The sequence below is a fragment of the Polypterus senegalus genome, chromosome 4 (assembly GCF_016835505.1).
Source record: "Polypterus senegalus isolate Bchr_013 chromosome 4, ASM1683550v1, whole genome shotgun sequence".
Lineage (NCBI taxonomy): Eukaryota > Metazoa > Chordata > Cladistia > Polypteriformes > Polypteridae > Polypterus > Polypterus senegalus.
This window is the reverse complement of record NC_053157.1, coordinates 36,503,303-36,523,628: the sequence shown is the minus strand read 5'-3', so window position 1 is coordinate 36,523,628 and position 20,326 is coordinate 36,503,303. Positions and strand designations below refer to the sequence as shown.

Here is a 20,326-nt window from a genome sequence, read left to right as displayed (position 1 = left end):
AAATATCTCTCGGTGACAACCTCAAGGAAGCACTGCTATCCATAAGAATATGAAGGCAGGCAGTATAATAAATATACGTTGCCCTAAGTGTCTTATATAGTTTTTTTTTTATTAATACTTTAATGTTTAGCTGGTACATTATGCCATTTCTCATGACAAATATGAAGAAATAAACAATTAATACTTTAATGTTTAGCTGGTACATTATGCTGTTGGATTATTTTTTTCATGCAAGTAGTGCAATTGTTGGATCATTTTTTACTTATTTTATGTATAAAATATTCCTTAGCTTATCCTAGCAGCATCATGTACAGGGAAGGAACCAGCCCTGAGTTGGGTGCTGAATGTCACATATGTTGGATATGATAATCCATCTGTCAAGTAGAAAACCATCTTAGTTCAGTAACAGAGAGCTTTTGAACAGAATCAGACACAGCCATGAGTGAAATGGCAGTCTTAACACCAGACACATGGATGGTAAGTCTAGACAGATTTAGAGTTGCCATTCACCCTAACTGCGTGTCTTTTAGCTATGGGAGTAAACTTTGAAAACCCTGGGAAAAACTAATAGTGACATGGGAAGAATTTGCAAACTCTACACACAGTTCCTAAGATTTAAGTCTAGGTATGGGGTAACAGTGCTCACAACTAAACCATTATTCATCTCCTATGCTTCGTTTATTTTTTCTTTTTATTAGGTAAGCATTTTAGTAGTTTGTAATGACTGTGGAATTTTTAAATTTTTAAAATTGTTGACACTTTTGTATTTTTTTTTCCAGGGTAACTTGCCCAAATACTCCCACAATTCTTTAATGGTACAAGCAATGAAGACTAATCTGACAGACCCTGATATGCATATTCTTTTCTTTGATGTGGAGGCAGTTATTATACAGCTCCTCACAGAAGAAGCGTCAAGGCCCAACCCAACTCTGATCTCTCCTGAGATTTTGCAAAAAGCCTCTGGAAGTTCTGACAAGGGAGGATCATTTTTAGCAGGGAAACGTGCAGCCGTGCTGTTAAAACAGGTGAAAGAGACCATCAAAGAGAATATTAGAGAACATTTACTAGATGATGATGAAGATGAGGATGATGAACTTCGACGCCAGAGAAGGGATGACCCCAAGTCCAAATCTTTGACATTGCTTGAATACAACTTGACAATGGATACCGCAAAGCTTTTCATGTCTTGCCTTCACGCTTGGGGTTTAAATGAAGTGCTGGATGACGTCTGTCTCAACCGCTTAGGAATGCTGAAGCCCCACTGCCCTGTCTCTTTTGGCCTCCTTTCCAGAGGTGGCCACATGTCACTCATGTTGCCAACCTTCAAAGAGTCTGTGGTTAGAATGTCATCTGCTGGTACTGATGCAACTGGAAGAAAGACATCAGTGTCTGAAATCCTGGGCAAGGGTACTTATGGTGTCTCTCGAGCTGTAACCACCCAGCATCTACTGTCTGTAATTTCTTTGGCAAACACTTTAATGAGCATGACAAATGCAACATTTGTTGGAGAACATATGAAGAAGCCTCCAGTCAGGTATTTCGTTTTATTTCTTTCTGAACTGATTGCATTTAGAGATAGCTTAATGGATGGAGACGGGGAGACTACTTCCCCGGGCCATATGCTTTCCCAGTACACTGGGTGGTGACATCCCCCTGACGCACATCCTGTTTGGACACCTGCAGGACTGCATAGGAGTTTAAGGCCGGAGTTATACTTCACGCGACGCATGCTGCAGCGGACACTCCTGCTACACAAGCGTTGCAGTGTTCATACTTGCGCGTATACTTTACGTAAATCTGGAGGAATCCACCAGGTGGCAGTGTGAGATATTATCACGGTGAGAACATGTTCGGCTTCTCTGTGTTGTGAATTGCCTAGAACACCTACTAAATTCCGATGACACATTACCGCAATATCTCTGAAAAAGAAGTTTATTGATTACATCCCTCCATCAATCCAGGGATGTGCCCATTCCAGCAAGCATTGGGCACGAGTGAGAAACAGTCCCTGGACAAGGTCTCAGCTCATCACAAGCTGAATACAAGCACTCGCATACACTAGCCTCATTTTAGCGGCACCAAATCCCCACATCTGCATATCTTTGGAAGGAAACCGGAGCACTGTGTGGAATACAAGCAGGAAGTACCAGCAACATAACTCCCTGTGCTAACACTCCACCACCGTGACACCCCCATGTGTGTAATTATTAACAGTATTCATTATTTAAATGAAATTACAGTATATGTAAAGTGTAACATACACACTTTAATGCATTTCATTATGAAAGTGGTATCAAGTACAAATCTAAAGATTCAAAATTTGCAGAGAGTTGGAATATCATACATTTAATTTGTTCTGTGTGGTGATCTATTGCTGCTTTCCGCTGCTGTCAGGTCCAAGAATCTCGTAGCGAATAAAAACTGGGATGACGTTTACGATGGTCTGCATTAATGATAAAGTAAACTACGAGGTTAAAGTGGACATTTCGAGATTAACGCCGAAATTTCCACTTTAATCACAAAATACACGTTTTCACCGTGTCCTTTATTTTTTTCTCAGTGGCTCAAATATAACGCTATACATTATGTTCATCTTGAGTGGTGAGGCCTCATCTTGAGTACTGTGTGCAGTTTTGGTCTCCAGGCTACAAAAAGGACATAGCAGCACTAGAAAAGGTCCAGAGAAGAGTGACTAGGCTGATTCCAGGCCACAGGGGTTGAATTATGAGGAAAGATTAAAAGAGCTGAGCCTTTACAGTTTAAGCAAAAGAAGATTAAGAGGTGACATGATTGAAGTGTTTAAAATTATGAAGGGAATTAGTACAGTGGATCGAGACTGGTATTTTAAAATGAGCTCATCAAGAACACGGGGACACAGTTGGAAACTTGTTAAGGGTAAATTTCGCACAAACATTAGGAAGTTTTTCTTTACACAAAGAACGATAGACACTTGGAATAAGCTACCAAGTAGTGTGGTAGACAGTAAGACGTTAGGGACTTTCAAAACTCGACTTGATGTTTTCTTGGAGGAAACAAGTGGATAGGACTGGCGAGCTTTGTTGGGCTGAATGGCCTGTTCTCGTCTAGATTGTTCTGATGTTCTAATGTTGCTGTTGTTAAGTTGCAAATATAAAAAAAAAAAAAAAAGACGGCGCTAAAGATGGTATATGAGACTTTTAAAATGTATCGTGTCATTACGATCGGGAATATGCAACGCTTAAATTTAAAAGCACCACGAATGCATCTGTATGTTGGCATTTTGCTTCACCACATCAAAGCATTCATCCCGTAGGATCTGCATAGAGGCTTTCTGTCACATGTAGATAGTAAACAGAGACACTGACGTCATGTTCGGCTTTTAGCACACTGCGCCCCCCGACTTTTTGCTGGCACGCGTCGCGTTAATTTCTGAGGACCTGCTCAGAGGACGCGTGAAATGAATGCTGGGAATGTGTGGCAGCCATGATGCGGGTGCGTACGCGTTCTGAGCGTGAAGTATAAATCGGCCCTTAGTTTTAGCAGGCAGCCCTGCTGTGGTCCTGAAGTGCCACTAGGGGGAGCTGCTGGAGGCAGCCTGACCTGGAAGTCCTTTCCTAGATGCAATCTGCTAGTGCTGGAATTACTTCCAGTTCCGGTATAAAGGAACTCGCTCTGCTTCAACCGGGAGAGTAGTCAGCCAAAGCTCACCTGGGTGGGGTGGAGGAGGAGAAAGTCATATTGCTGGAACTGTGAAATACATTAAGGTATTTGTGAGAATAAATCACTTTATTGGAATCTGAAACTGTGTCTGTGCTGTTCTGTCTGGGGTTTGGGATACTGCAGCAACTCCTGGTGGTTTACACTGAATTAAGACATTTCTAAATTGCTTCAGATTTATTCATTATATGAAAATATAAATACATCTTCAAGTTACATTTAATGTTTAATTTGAGTTGAACAAGTAAGCAATTTCAGTGATACCAAACTATAAAACGGTTTCTGGCAGTAAGTGTTTAGTCAGTACAGTCTGTAAAGATTTTATTCGTTTATGTATAGGTGTCTGACCCACTTCAGTTTAATATTTGAAGATTTACTTTGACTTTGTGTCGTAATATTAATGTTACTGTATGGTTATTTTAGGCCACCAAAGCCAGGCACACCAGAGACAGCTCAAAAAACGTTCTCCCAAACTTCCAGTAATGCCATGCAAGGACAGATCAAACAAGGTAACTATGAAAAACTGTCTTGATATGAATGTCAGAGGGGTGTGGAAAATTTTTTTTTCTGTTTTCTTTAATTGATCAGAATTTCAGTTTTTGAAATGTATACATTTTATAACAGTCTAATCTTTTTGGTTTATTAAAACTTTTGCTTAACATCACTGCATTAAATGTGTTATTTAAACCAGGATCTGTTAAGAGTAAAAGATTTATATTTATTCAAACCTGTCATATCAAAAAATCATTAACATAGCTGAGTTTTGTTTTATGAAGTAGTACAAAAACAGCAGGAGCAGATTATTACTATCCTAGACAAGCACTGGCAAATGAAGCAACATTCGGTTTTGTGTTATATCCAGCATTTCTCTTTTCTGAAGTAAACAAATCCCTTCTTAATGTGCTAATCATGTCAGTCCAGTGCCAATATGTTCTTGATTTAAATTCGTCATTGTTCATATCTATCTAAATTAACAAAGGTACTTAGTCTTTAACATCTAATTACAAACCGGATTCCAAAAAAGTTGGCACACTAAACAAATTGTGAATAAAAACTGAATGCAATGATGTGGAGATGGAAAATGTCAATATTTTATTTGTAATAGAACGTAGATGACAGATCAAACGTTTAATCCGAGTAAATGTATCATTTTAAAGGAAAAATATGTTGATTCAAAATTTCACGGTGTCAACAAATCCCAAAAAAGTTGGGACAAGTATCAATAAGAGGCTGGAAAAAGTAAATTTGAGCATAACGAAGAGCTGGAAGACCAATAAACACTAATTAGGTCAATTGGCAACATGATTGGGTATAAAAAGAGCTTCTCAGAGTGGCAGTGTCTCTCAGAAGCCAAGATGGGTAGAGGATCACCAATTCCCACAATGTTGCGCAGAAAGATAGTGGAGCAATATCAGAAAGGTGTTACCCAGCGAAAAATTGCAAAGACTTTGCATCTATCATCATCAACTGTGCATAACATCATCCGAAGATTCAGAGAATCTGGAACAATCTCTGTGCGTAAGGGTCAAGGCCGTAAAACCATACTGGATGCCCGTGATCTCCGGGCCCTTAAACGACACTGCACCACAAACAGGAATGCTACTGTAAAGGAAATCACAGAATGGGCTCAGGAATACTTCCAGAAACCATTGTCAGTGAACACAATCCACCGTGCCATCCGCCGTTGCCAGCTGAAACTCTACAGTGCAAAGAAGAAGCCATTTCTAAGCAAGATCCACAAGCTCAGGCGTTGTCACTGGGCCAGGGATCATTTAAAATGGAGTGTGGCAAAATGGAAGACTGTTCTGTGGTCAGACGAGTCACGATTCAAGTTCTTTTGGAAATCTGGGACGCCATGTCATCCGGACCAAAGAGGACAAGGACAACCCAAGTTGTTATCAACGCTCAGTTCAGAAGCCTGCATCTCTGATGGTATGGGGTTGCATGAGTGCGTGTGGCATGGCCAGCTTGCATGTCTGGAAAGGCACCATCAATGCAGAAAAATATATTCAGGTTCTAGAACAACATATGCTCCCATCCAGACGTCATCTCTTTCAGGGAAGACCCTGCATTTTTCAACAAGATAATGCCAGACCACATTCTGCATCAATCACAACATCATGGCTGCGTAGGAGAAGGATCCGGGTACTGAAATGGCCAGTCTGCAGTCCAGATCTTTCACCTATAGAGAACATTTGGCGCATCATAAAGAGGAAGGTGCGACAAAGAAGGCCCAAGACGATTGAACAGTTAAGAGGCCTGTATTAGACAAGAATGGGAGAGCATTCCTATTTCTAAACTTGAGAAACTGGTCTCCTCGGTCCCCAGACGTCTGTTGAGTGTTGTAAGAAGAAGGGGAGATGCCACACAGTGGTGAAAATGGCCTTGTCCCAACTTTTTTGGGATTTGTTGAAATTCTGAATCAACATATTTTTCCCTTAAAATGATACATTTTCTCAGTTTAAACTTTTGTTCCGTGATTTATGTTCTATTCTGAATAAAATATTAGAAGTTGGCACCTCCACATCATTGCATTCAGTTTTTATTCACGATTTGTATAGTGTCCCAACTTTTTTGGAATTCGGTTTGTATGACTTTTGTATAATTGCTCCAGAAAGAAGATTTTTTTAATTTTTCAGATATCTCTTAGGCAGAAAGATCTACTTTACATATCTTAATGATTTATCTACTGTGTGTTTATTCAAACGGGCAGCAAAAGTAATTAAAGAAGTACTACCCTTATTAGAAACTTTAGAAATTTGAAATAGACCTCACTTTTGAAAAAATGAAAGAGATGCTGATCATTACTTTGTGAGAGACCAGCTTATGAGTAACTGCAGACAATGGAGGATAAAAATTGTGATAAAGAAGGAGTGATTATTTATACAATGTATTCTAAGCATAAAGTGCTGCAGAGTCAGAATTACTTTATTGGTAGCATGTGAAACATACCTGAATTCAGTTTGGTTAGTTGCAAAACATGTGATACTGTACAAGACATAACCAACTCAAGACAATTTCAACCTACTAGTAACCTTACACTGTGCAAACCATTATACATATACAATCTTTTGAACAAAACAATTAGAAACTCAAAAAGACAGAAAAACTATACAAAATAATATAGATATTAAATAGTACAAATTGAGCAAGTATGAAGTATTTATGAGCATTTACAAATAGACAGATGGCACAGTTACCAGTTATATGTTGCAAAAACAGGAGTAACCGTATGTAAGTTTATTTAGTTTCTGAATAATTTTGAAGAAGGAAGCTGGGGTCACAATAGACCTGTACCTACTCTGTAATTGCAATTTGAAGAACAGATGGCTGCTGGGATGGTGTGTGGAGTCAGATGCAATCTTTCCTGCTCTGTTTTTTACTCTGGTGATGTTGAGAGATAACAGCCAATGATTTTCTCACATGAGCAATTCACCCACTGCAACTGAGTCTTAGAAAGAGAGGAGGCAGAAGGAAACCAAATGGTGATGGATTAGGTCACAATACTCTCGATGGTGGCTAAGTAAAAATTTAACAATATATGCCTTGATATGCCAAGCTTCTTACACTAGAGAAGTAAGAACAATCTCTGCCTGGCTTTCTTAATGACAGAGGCGATGTGCTTGTCCCATTCCTTCAAGGCAATAGTTTCCCATTCTGTATTTGCTTGAAAGAAAAAGAGCTGAGGAAACAAATTATCAACCCAAGGGGTAAAAGAGTGATCTGAATGGTAGGATCGTTATCATCATCCTCATATGGAACTTGTATTGGTCACTCCTGTGAAAAAAATTGGTACAGCAAGTCCTCTTATATGAGTGGCATTGCTTTCATTCTCCCTGTCTGTCTGTCTGCCTGCCCTGTCACTTTCTAAACCAAATCTTTTTACCATTCCAGTAAAAAAATTCAGCAGCTTTTATTATGAGGTTTCATTAGGTTAAGAAAATACATTGTTTTGAGACCCTTAATTTATGGTTCACCTCTTTTATTGTTCCACATAAACGTTTCTTGTAACCAAACCCCAGTAATTCCCCTCAAGCAATAATCAAGCAAGTTAAAGAAGTAAAGAAGGTGTGTATAAAATTAAACACAGCTGCATATTTCTGGCTTTATTTTCTAAATGACAGAATGCCACAGTTTGTCCTTCCTGTAGACATCTATGAAAAAAAGAAACACCTGACTCTCACATTCTACTATGTTGAAGAGGAGTAATACAAAGTTTGAATTCATTATAAATGTTATTTGTCCTTTTTTACTTATGGATTTTAAGTGACATTTTCAGTTTTTGGACTTTGTTTCTAAGCTGAAACTGCAAGTCATGTAATTTAACTGCCTTAATTGAAGTTTGGTGCAGCCTGCCCCACTGTTCACATTTTATGCTTTGATTGTAACACTTCTGCTGCGAGCTCAGTTCAAACACTCAAAACTACCTTTTGCTCACACAGCATAAAGCCCGAGTCCATTAGATAAACAGCATATTTTAAAATGCATATAAACATTTTGCCTTTTATATTATACTCTCTGGCTCTTGGCTTTTCTAAACAATTAATTAAGTTTTGCATTATTAGTTTCATCTTGCCAGTCAAACACACTCTTGTGTTTTGACTTTTATCATTTTTCTCAACACAATGACAAGGAGATTCACAACTTTAGGAACCCGGGTTTGATTCTCATCCCAGCTGCTGTCTTTACATATCTTTCACAGTTTTCTGTGTCTACAAGTAGTTTCTTTCCACATTCCAAAGATAAGTGTGCTAGGTTAACAGACAACTCTAAAGTATGCTGGTTTAAGTGAGTACCACAGAAGCCCAATGCAGGAATTAAGTGTGTGCAGAAAGATAAAACTGAATAAAACTGATTTTGCCATATTGGTTTTAATGTATGATGTAAGAACTTACCAGTTTGCATTATTATTTTAAAATATACAACCTTAATATACATAATTATGTACACTACCGATCAAAAGTTTTAGAATACTTCGTTTTTTCCAGTTTTTCTTCACATTTACTCAGCTGAAATGCAATGAATGACCTAAAATAGTGAAAGTTAAGCAGTAAACATGCCATAAGTTTTTGTTTAAAAGTTTAGCTTGGCAAAAGCCAAAAAAAGAAAATAATATTACAAATGCTGCGGTGGGCTGGTGCCCTGCCTGGGGTTTGTTTCCTTCCTTGCACCCTGTGTTGGCTGGGATTTGCTCCAGTGAACCTGTAGTTAGGATATAGCAGGTTGGATAATGGATGGATGGATGTTACAAATGGGCCTTTTTACAGGGAACCACTAATAGCTTACAACCTACAGATGTTCTGCAGCAATTGAAGTAAATTAAGTTGAAGTAAACAGTTTGCACAGGTGTCCCAACTTCTGTTGACTATTTAAAAACCCTCTGCCTTACAGCAGAGTTAGACCAGTGTATGTTACTACACCATCTACAACCTAGAAAGTTGTAAATACCAGGGCTAATGGCAAAAAAATGGCAATAAATCAAATGATAAGGAGCATTATTATCCTTAGAAGTGCAGGCCTTTCATTTAGAGAAATTTAAAAAATAAATCAGTTTCAGTGAGTATGGTGTCCTACACAATCTAAAGGCAATTGGAAACTGGAAGAAACTTTGATAAGAAGAGATCTGACACACTCAAAGTTTCTGAGGGTCACTGGTTTGTGTGACGTGTGCTTCGCAGCACAGCAGCGTCAAGCACAGCTTAACAGTGGTCAAAAAAAGGCAAGTTTCAGTTTCTACTACGAAGAGAAGACTTTGTGCTGCAGGTTTAACAGGGTGAGTGACACTAAGTAAAACTTTCCTAAAAGGACAAAATAGGGCTGTGGACTACTTTAGACTAGAAGAAAGTCTTATGGACTGATGAATCAAAATTTGAAATCTTCAGTTTGTCTCTCAAGGTGTTTGTACACCGTCGAGTTGGTGAAAGGATACTGACACCAGCTGTCAATAATAGAGGAGGTTGTGTGATAGTCTGGGGTTCTTTTGATGAAGGCAGAGTTGGTGACTTGCACAAAGTGACTGGCATTCTGAATCAAAAGGGTTACCACAGTTTGGCTGTTATATCATCAAAAGGTGGCTACTTTGAATCAAAAAATGTGAATACAATTTTGTACACTTAATGATTCATTGACTTATTTGTCACTGTTTATTTGTTCTATGCCAGTGTAATATTGTCCAAGTAGTACTTTAGAGGGTGTAGTAACACAGTCTGTTCCAACTCTACTTAAAACAGACACAGGTTTTTTTAAGTAATCAACAGAAGGTTCATTTGTAATATTCTGAAATTTACCTTTGATTTGTATGGAATGATTGCAATAAAATTAATTAAAAAAAAACAAAAAACAAAAAGCACCTTTTTATGAATACTATTGCCTGGAAAAAGTAGAGCCCTGAAACAGCTTTGGTCTGTACCTATGTATGATAAAGAGAAATGTATGGAAATATAATGAAAACTAAAATGTCTCTAGACCCAATTATTTGCAACCTTCAGAAATATTTAAATAAAATGGAAAGAAAAAAGTAGACTCTAATTTCAGTGGCTATGTGCAATAAATTACCAGTACTCCTATGAGAATGAATCACCAAATGAATGATGGCTTTAATGCTTAAAAAATTGCTCTTTAATTTCCTGTTCCTTTTTGACATTGACAGTAGACAAGAGAGCTGTCTATAGACAACAAAACTATAATCAAATATAAAAATGCAAAATGATGCAAGTTAATCTCCTGAGACCTTGGCATTCCTGTATATACAGTTCACCATATAATAATAAGTTTGATTCTCATGGAACTGTCAAAAACCTCCCCGGATCTGAATGTGAGAGGAAAATTGAAGTCTTAGAAGGTTGAGGTAAATTGTTTAAAAAAAAAACCACAACATCCATAGAGATTATATCTGACCTGGAGCAATCTGGAGTGATGGTTTCAACTTGTATAATATGTTGCTGAGAAAACCGAGAAAAACATTTGTGGCAAAGGCAAGAGAGCATACTCTTGATAGACAAACATAAAAAGGTACAAGTGATCTTTGCCCAAATCTGCTAATCAAAAAACCTGGAGAAAATGATCATTGGAATGATGGAATCAAACTAGAGCACTTTGGCAATGCATATCCGTGATTTGTATGTTACGAAATTAATCTTACAAAAAAAAACTATACACTTTGCCTACAGTGTAATATAGTGGTATTTCCATTATTTTGTGAGGCTGCTTCTGGTGCTAGGCATTTTAGAATGGGATATTGTGCCCATAGTCAAAAAGCTAGGTATGGATCAGAGATCATGGTTATGTTCAACTAGTCGACAATGAGTCCCTCGTCTCAGTCCCAGTCCAATTGGAGTGTTTGGGAAAAGCAGAATTCTGCTATTGCTACAAGGAATCCTGCAAACGTTCAAAAGCTGGAACATCTTTCAACTGGGACAAAATTTACCAGAAGAAAGGTGCAGCCAACATAAACATGTAGATGGCTACTAGCAATGTTTGGAGGCTGTCATATATTATGGATTTCTTTTAAATAATTTTTCTTAAGTCACACTGAAAAAGGTTTCTTATATGTATTAATTAACTAATTAATTCAGTGACTCCATTGGAAAATGACAAGTGAACTCTACATTCAACCGAAAGCCTCTCTGGCTAAAAAAATTTATTCCTCTAAGTTTTATGGTCGGTAGAAAAACAGTAAATCATCCTATAGATTTTGATAGAGCTAGAAAGATCAGAAAAACAAATGATCACATTTCCAGCTCTGCACCATACTTTGGGTAGGGCTGGTGGAGATCCTTTGTTCTCATAATAGCAATACAGTGGGATGCAAAAGTTTGGGCAACCTTGTTAATAGTCATTATTTTCCTGTATAAATCGTTGGTTGTTACGATAAAAAATGTCAGTTAAATGTATCATATAGGAGACACACACAGTGATATTTGAGAAGTGAATTGAAGTTTATTGGATTTACAGAAAGTGTGCAATAATTGTTCAAACAAAATCAGGCAGATGCATAAATTTGGGCACCACAAAAAAGAAATGAAATCAATATTTAGTAGATCCGCCTTTTGCAGAAATTACAGCCTCTAACGCTTCCTGTAGGTTCCAATGAGAGTCTGGATTGTGGTTGAAGGTATTTTGGACCATTCCTCTTTACAAAACATCTCTAGTTCATTCAGGTTTGATGGCTTCCAAGCATGGACAGCTCTCTTTAACTCACACCACAGATTTTCAATTATATTCAGGTCTAGGGACTGAGATAGCCATTCCAGAATGTTGTACTTGTTCCTCTGCATGAATGCCTTAATGGATTTTGAGCAGTGTTTCGGGTCGTTGTCTTGTTGAAAGATCCAGCCCGGCGCAGCTTCAGCTTTGTCACTGATTCCTGGACATTGGTCTCCAGAATCTGCTGATACTGAGTGGAATCCATGCGTCCCTCAACTTTGACAAGATTCCCAGTCCCTGCACTGGCCACACAGCCCCACAGCATGATGGAACCACCACCATATTTTACTGTAGGTAGCAGGTGTTTTTCTTGGAATGCTGTGTTCTTTTTCCTCCATGCATAACGCCCTTGTTATGCCCAAATAACTCAATTTTAGTTTCATCAGTCCACAGCACCTTATTCCAAAATGAAGCTGGCTTGTCCAAATGTGCTTGAGCATACCTCAAGTGGCTCTGTTTGTGCTGTGGGCGGAGAAAAGGCTTCCTCTGCATCACTCTCGCATACAGCATCTCCTTGTGTAAAGTGCGCCGAATGGTTGAACGATGCACAGTGACTCCATCTGCTGCAAGATGATGTTGTAGGTCTTTGGTGCTGGTCTGTGGGTTGACTCTGACTGTTCTCACCATTCATCGCTTCTGTCTATCCGAAATCTTTCTTGGTCTGCCACTTCGAGCCTTAACTTGAACTGAGCCTGTGGTCTTCCATTTCCTCAATATGTTCCTAACTGTGGAAACAGACAGCTTAAATCTTGGGACAGCTTTCTGTATCCTTCCCCTAAACCATGATGGTGAACAATCTTTGTCTTCAGGTCATTTGAGAGTTGTTTTGTGACCCCCATGTTGCTACTCTTCAGAGAAAATTAAAGGAGGAGGGAAACTTACAATTGACCCCCTTAAATACTCTTTCTCATTATAGGATTCACCTGTGTATGTAGGTCAGGGGTCACTGAGCTTACCAAGCCAATTTGAGTTCCAATAATTAGTTCTAAAAGTTTTGGAATCAATAAAATGACAATGGTGCCCAAATTTATGCACCTGCCTGATTTTGTTTGAACAATTATTGCACACTTTCTGTAAATCCAATAAACTTCATTTCACTTCTCAAATATCACTGTGTGTGTCTCCTATATGATATATTTAACTGACATTTTTTATCGTAACAACCAACGATTTATACAGGAAAATAATGACTATTAACAAGGTTGCCCAAACTTTTGCATCCCACTGTATATATATATACCTGAGTAAACATATATAATATTGCTAAAAGAGTGTATGAAAATATATAAAAATGATTTACTTCACAGTTATTGCCAAAGGTTATGAGACTTGAGAATTTGGGAAGGGAGCCTATAATACTGTCCAGATGTTATTATCATTTTCCTCTTAAAAAATAAATTACATGCAGAATGAACAGATATCTTGTTTGTTGTGTAAGTTTACACATTCTGTTAAAATAATTCTTTTGATAAAAGTTGGTACATTTCCAGTTAGTTCTGAAGATGTTGTACATGATATACCTAAAATGCAAGAGTGCCAATAATATTGATCACATCTATAAATAAATGCACACTAGAGAGTCTAATTGTATGCCCGTATATTGCAGTGACATTTGACATGCACATTCTAAGCTACACAGCATACCAATATTACATCACAGTACCTGTGTTATATGTCAAAGACCTTTTCTCTTGTCACAATATGTACATCTGGTAAAGCAACAGGAGAGTGGTTTGGGATGGGGAGAGGTATCTAATGCTTTATTCACACTTGAAAGAAAAAGAGTGGGGAAGGGGAGATGAATCAGAATTTTGTTTCCCTCCAAGATGGAGTAGTCTCTAAGCAGTTTGTGGATGAACCTGCAACAATCCTGGGGTGACACGCTCTCCCTTCTTAGCAAAGGACAGTTTCTGGCAAGTCAAAGAGCCTTCTTCATGCAGCACATGAAGTACTAATCCTCTAGATTGTCTGTTATGTGGTGGTGAAGATAGTTCCTAGTCACTCAGTCTCTTAATTATCATTTCAGGGCATTCACACAAGGTCTTTAAGGATATCTCTTACTGTATGATATACTATAGATAGTGTCTGTATTTGCCTATATGTCTGTTGTTCATGAAGAACTTCAGAGGTAAGCCTTCTTGATTGGCTGTCCATGCAAGGTGCTTATGTTTGTTGGAGTGCCTGTTGAAGACAATGCTCTACCAAACAAGTTGTACTGTAGTGCCAGAGATGTTCCAGCAAATTTCATAGTCTTTGGATATGATGAGGTACACACTTTTTTCTGTACAATTATTATTATGCAGTGTACAGTAGTTTGGAGAAGTGATCACATACACATGTATGTGATTCTGTTCCACGTGTATTCTTTTGTTTGCACAGTCAGGTAAAAGAGGCAGCATGGTGATTTTGGGGTGCCCATCTCACATTTAAGCATGACTTATTTTTTAATTTTTTTTAACTCTTCCATCTCATCTGATCACTTTACAGACTCTAATTAATGCTTGCCTTCTGTAGTAAGGATAACAGTCATGTGAAAATGAAAGTACACCCTCTTACAGGTTTTATGATTTTACATATCACTTAACCTTATTTACTTTATTCACTTAACAAAAATGAAGCCAAAATGGAGAAGCCGTGTGTGAAAAACTAAGTACACTCCATAAGTCAGTGGCTTATAGATCCACCTTTAGCAACAATATCTTGAATTAATCATTTTCTGTATGACATTATCAGTCTCTCTCATCATTATGGAGGAATTTTGGCCCACTCTTCTTTATAATGTTGCTTCAGTTCATTGAGGTTTGCATGCATTCGTTTATGCATAGCTCTTTTAAGGTCCCGCCACAGCATTCCAGTCAGGCAGAGGTCTTGATTTTTGAATTGCCATTGCAACACTTTGATTCTTTTCTTTTTCAGCCATTCTGTTGTAGATTTTCTGCTTTTCTTGGGATCATTGTCCTGTTGCATGACCCAGTTTCTTCCAAGCTTTAGTTGTCAGACAAATGGCCTCACATTTGACTGTAGAATACTTTAGTATACAAAGGAGTTCATGGTCAACTCAATGACTGCAAGGTACCCAGGTCCTGTGGCTGGAAAAACAACATACTAAATGAGGCCTTCAGAGTCTGAGATGTAGCTCTTGGGCTTTTCTGCAATTTCTCTGAGCATTGCATAGTCCGACGTTGGGGTGAATTTTGCAGGAATGTCCACTCCTAGGAAGATTGCCATCTGTCTTGAATGTTTTCCACTTGTGAATAGTCTTTCTCACTGTACAATGATGGACTTCATATTGTTCAGAAATGACCTTTTAGCCCTTCGCATATTGATGAGCAGCAACAGTTGCTTATCTGAGATCATTGCAGATGTCTTTCCACCTTAGCATTGTGATACCACACACCTGAATGCTCCAGACCAGCAAAGTGCCAAAACTTCTGCTTTCATAGAGGTGTTCACACTTGCTGATGATTAATTAAGTGCTTTTGAGTGGCAGCACCTGGCTGATGCTTACCCTCTTAATTCCTATAGAAGCAGTAAGGGTGCACTTAATTTTTCACACACTGCTTCTGCATTTTGGTCTAGTTTTTGTTAAATAAAAAAAGACACAGTTTAATATACCATGTGTTGTTGTTCATTTGAGGTTCTATTTATGTAATTTAAGACCTGCTGAGGACCAGATCATTCTTTATTATGTCCTGATATGTTAAACCATTAAATTGAAATAGGGTGCACTTTCTTTTTCACATAACAGTATGAAGCTCCAAATGCAGATCTTGTACCTAACTTTAGCTAGTCTCTTGTCCCAGGACTATAGAGCTGTACCCTCTCTAATGTAAATGTGTCCCAACTTACCACAGTTAACCATCACTCATGAAGCTTGACCAAAATCTTCTCAGTTCTGGGTGAGTTTCATCATTGATCACTGGTGTGTGCAGGTTTATAATGACCTTGTCCTTGCAGGGAGAATACTTAGCCTCTTGTGTCTCCTCAATGTGGTGACCCTCTGATCTCCAGATTCTGTCTTATGCTTTTGACGGGAGCTCAATACAGCAGACATAAAGAGGTGAAAGAGGGTAGCCTAGTCCTACACCTGAGAGGACTGGAAAGAGGTCAGTTTTCCAGCTATTTGCCAGCACTGTGCTGGAGATGTCAAAGCACATCATATGAACAGAACATTTCTTCTATCGTGAAACTTTCTGGAGCTTGCTCATGAGCCTATGAGACACATGATTAAAGACCTCCTTCTGGTGCAAGCTGACCTCAGCTATGTGAATGCATGAGTCTCTCAACAGTTCCCACTATTGTACATTAAATGTATATTGCAGCTGAAAAATGAACAGAGTTATGGACACTTTATCTACAGTGTAAGAGGTTTTACCTGCAATAATGCACCTTGGGTTCCATTTATGATTGAGAATGTGTGCATTAATATGCATTGCAGCTGAGAATTGGAGAGTGCTTTCTGTTTGGTTTTGAATGAGGCATTTTGTATTTCTTTTATAAAGTATGATTCAATTCATTGTTTGTTTATGCATTATCTTTTTCCTCTCACAAGTATAGGGTGGTTGTATAAACATTCACTTAAATTTATCAGCAGTGTTCTCTTGATCGCATCACTTACTGTCTCTTCCATATTCCTCACAGTGGCAGTTTGCACTGATTACAAGATTGTGCCTTGAGATGGGAATGATTTCAGGTCTAAAAGGGGCATAATTCACAAAAATTAAAAGATTAATATTCTTGTATTTTGTAAAAGTACACCAATCTAAAAAACCTATCTGTCCCTACATTTAAATACTTTTTAAATAGAATAAATGAAAAATGTAGTTTTGCATTTTCCCACAACAGGGTGGTTTATGTCTAGAATTATCCAAAAAGTGTGTTCTTCAGCCATTGTCTGGGCTGAGTAAATTGCAACAATGAGGACTTCAAATGAAACTTTAGATCAGAAAAGGAGAAACAGACAAACATATTGAGAGAGATGAGGTTAGAGGTCAAAACCATGCTTTGTCATACCTCTGATAGAATCAGTCTGCTTATATAAAATTTACAAAAAATGATGATCTGTACAGTTTTTTTTCTGACTGATTTTTTTTTTATAAACCAACATAAACTTTCCTTTACCATTAATTTTTTTATAGTACAAATGTCAAGTTAAATGTTGAAAGTTCAAATTGTCTTTGTCTCAGTTATTATACAGTAGCTGAAGCAGCAGTCCAGGTGAATTTGTAAGCAAAAGAACATCAGCTTTAAGTGTAATTTAACTGTAGTTATTTGTCTCTCTCATATGTCTGCAGGGTTTAGTCAACAGTTTTCATCTCTGCCTTTTTTTTGCAAAAAGCTGTTTCCATTAACTGGCTTTTGGAAAAGAGACTTTATTTTCTATATTGCATATCTTCTTATAATTTTGCATTGAAATGGATAAGGAACAAAGTTGAACTTTTGAATAAAAACTGTATTTGGCTTTTTCTTCAGGATTTTAATGTGGTATCCTGTATGGTAAAGCCTTATTCATTTTGTTTGTATAGTTTTCTAAAGCCATGTTTTTGCGAATTTCAGAATAAAACTATTTTTATATTTGGAACATTTAAGTTAATAAAGTCTTTCAACCTACACATTTTATTTAATCATAACCATTTTTTGCTTGTTATTTGTATGAAAATTACAGCTGGGCAAGTTAACGCATTATTATCACGTTAAAGCATGAATTGATTAACGCCAACAATTATTTTATGGCATGTTAATGCAGTTTTTGTTATTATTATTAGTTTGAAAGCCTCAGTCTCGCTAGCGATCAATAGAGATCAGTGATCTTCTTGTTACAGCGCTTTTCCATGCACTTTTGCTAGCAGGAAAGTTAACTTTGTTGATTTGACTTCAATTCCCTACTCATGCATGAATGAATGGCATGTGGAGTCGTGACACCAAAGTGAATGCTCAAAGCAAAATAATCTGTGGGTGACTTTTTTTCATATTATCGCTGAATCGGACTCTGATTTGTCGGACTCCGATTTTGATGCAAGTGATCTGGAGATGTAGATCGAAAACAAAAGTGAGGTACTGGCATCAGCTGATCGGTCCCCAGCTGAACGTGGTGCTGAGCACGTTTGTGTAGCTGATGCACCTATGGCAACGTTCTCCTGGGAGGACAGACACTTACGATGACAGGAGGTACAAACCATATTGCGTCTCACTGCAGCTGCCTCCTCCGCGCACTTGTCTCACAAAGACAGCCAGGCAGCCAGTCCACCATGCATTCCTGCTGGCCGTTGAGCCAACCCCTGTGCAGCTGCTGCTGCTGCTGCAAACTGCAAACGGGCGCCGACAGCATGCACGACAGGCAGTAACAGACGTTTTATGTTGATTTATGCGTGAAACCATTGCTTTGTGTGCTTTTCAGAAAACTGAGTTTTTTGGAAAAAATATTAGCGCTCATGTAGTTGCTACTGAACATCGACTGTTTATGCTGCTCCCTGATAAAAGAAAATGTTTCTGCAAGGTATCTGTTCAGATAAAAAAGAAAACCGATTTAGAAATGTTAACTTACTGTTGCTCAGAAGGTGCCTGTTCTAATGTTGTGATTGTGGCTCTGGACTCTGAGGGTAACTTGTTTTTCTGTAACAAACTAGATAAAATAGGCAGTGGCAAATAGCTTTGGTTTTATATTTGATATGATTGCACTAATGTTTAAGTTGCGATTTACAAGAAATATTTTAATTGCTACTATGTAAAGGGAATATTGCTGTTACAAGCACCTTATTTGTTTAAAGTGTTTGCAAAGCAAATATACGCAATGCACTCTTTTGAGTTTATTATTGAATTTTACACATAATGTGATTGTTGTGATCGTCTGCGATTAATCGTGATTAAAAATTTTAATCGCTGCCCAGCACTAATAAAAATACTTAAAATTATTTTTTTTATGAAGGCTTATTGTGGAACCAGAAGTAACAGCTTTGCGATATTGTGGTGAAAAACTTGCACGAGATGTTGCTCATACTCTCTGTAGGGCTAATTGTTTATGGTTAGTAACATGCCACAGTTTACATATCTGCTGTATGTATACTTTGTTTGTTGCTAATATGGATACATTAAGTAGGCAAAAAATATATTAATACAAATGCACAGGTAACAAAACAGCAGTTTAACACTTCTTTTACTTCTCACCCATAATTGATTAGAATTTTTTATGCTTCGTATTTTGTAATACAAGTTCATTATGCTCTGTAAGCATAAGCCTTAACCTTAGATACTTTGTATTGGAATGAGATCTTTAAACATGCAGAGTAAAAGTCATGGGGGAAATATCTAATTAATTATTTACTGGAAAGAGGCAATTGTATCTATCTTAAGAAAAACACTTCAAAAACAGTATTTACAGTAACAGGTTTCATGTAGTTTCTGGCATTTAGTCAGATCTTAGTTCAAATAAATTGATCAGTGTATTATCTTCTATCATAGTACACTAACTAAATTACTGACTTTTTATTCCAGTGGGAAATTGATTGTGCCTGGCCTGGTCCAATGAGTTGCAAGTGAACATTAATCTAAAAAAAAAAAATTAAGGGAAAAATTAGGTATTAATAGGTGTGGAGCAAAATTGCAACATTTTATCTTTAGTGTATTGTATTAGAAATTACTGTATTCTATTTTTTTAGTTTGTGCTGCATAGAGGTGGATTTTTTGCCTTGAAAAATGGTTACTCTCTTCTCCTGGAAATTTATTCTTTTACAGGTGTTCATAGTCATTGATCACTTTCATTAAGGAGTTATTTACGATCTACCCATATATATATATACAGTAATCCCTCGCAATATCGCACTTCGACTTTCGCGGCTTCACTCTATCGCGGATTTTATATGTAAGCATAACTAAATATATAACGTGGATTTTTCGCTGCTTCGCGGGTTCTGCGGACAATGTGTCTGTTTACTTCCTGTACATGCTTCCTTAGTTGGTTTGCCCAGTCGATTTCATACAAGGGACGCTATTGGCGATTAACCGAAAAGCTAACCAATCAGAGCACGCAGTTAAGTTCCTGCGTGCTGAATGCAGTGTTAACCAGGAAGTCTCGTCTTGCTCATTCAGCATCAACGTGTTTCGCTGTGTAAAGAGTAGTGCTCTTTTGTGTTTATCTTTGTGCATAGTCAAGCCCTTCATTATGGCTTCAAAACGATCTGCTACTGCTTCAGAGGCCGTGCCCAAGCGCAAATGGAAGATGTTACGATTGCGAAAAGGTAAACGTTTTGGATTTGTTGAAGGCTACGATTCTTTTTATTTAAAAAGTAGGAAAGGAATATAAGATATACGGCCGCAGTGTCCTTTTAACCAGGGTGCAAAACGAGTTGTAAGTGGATGTAATAAGGCAGTAGTCTGGATGGAATCTGCTTTAGGGATTTGGATTGAAGACTGCCAGAAGAAGAACAAC

General features: G+C 37.8%; 1 protein-coding gene across 4 annotated transcripts in view; it reads left to right on the top strand.

Annotated features, from left to right (window-relative positions):
- LOC120527253 (WD repeat-containing protein 7) overlaps positions 1-20,326 on the top strand; it is a 522,770-nt gene that overhangs the window by 132,169 nt on the left and 370,275 nt on the right. For all 4 annotated transcript variants that reach the window (XM_039750464.1, XM_039750463.1, XM_039750462.1 and 1 more), the window contains 2 exons: positions 780-1,534; positions 4,120-4,205. In XM_039750464.1, the coding sequence (XP_039606398.1) occupies positions 780-1,534; positions 4,120-4,205 (841 nt within the window). The remainder of the gene's footprint in view (positions 1-779; positions 1,535-4,119; positions 4,206-20,326) is intronic.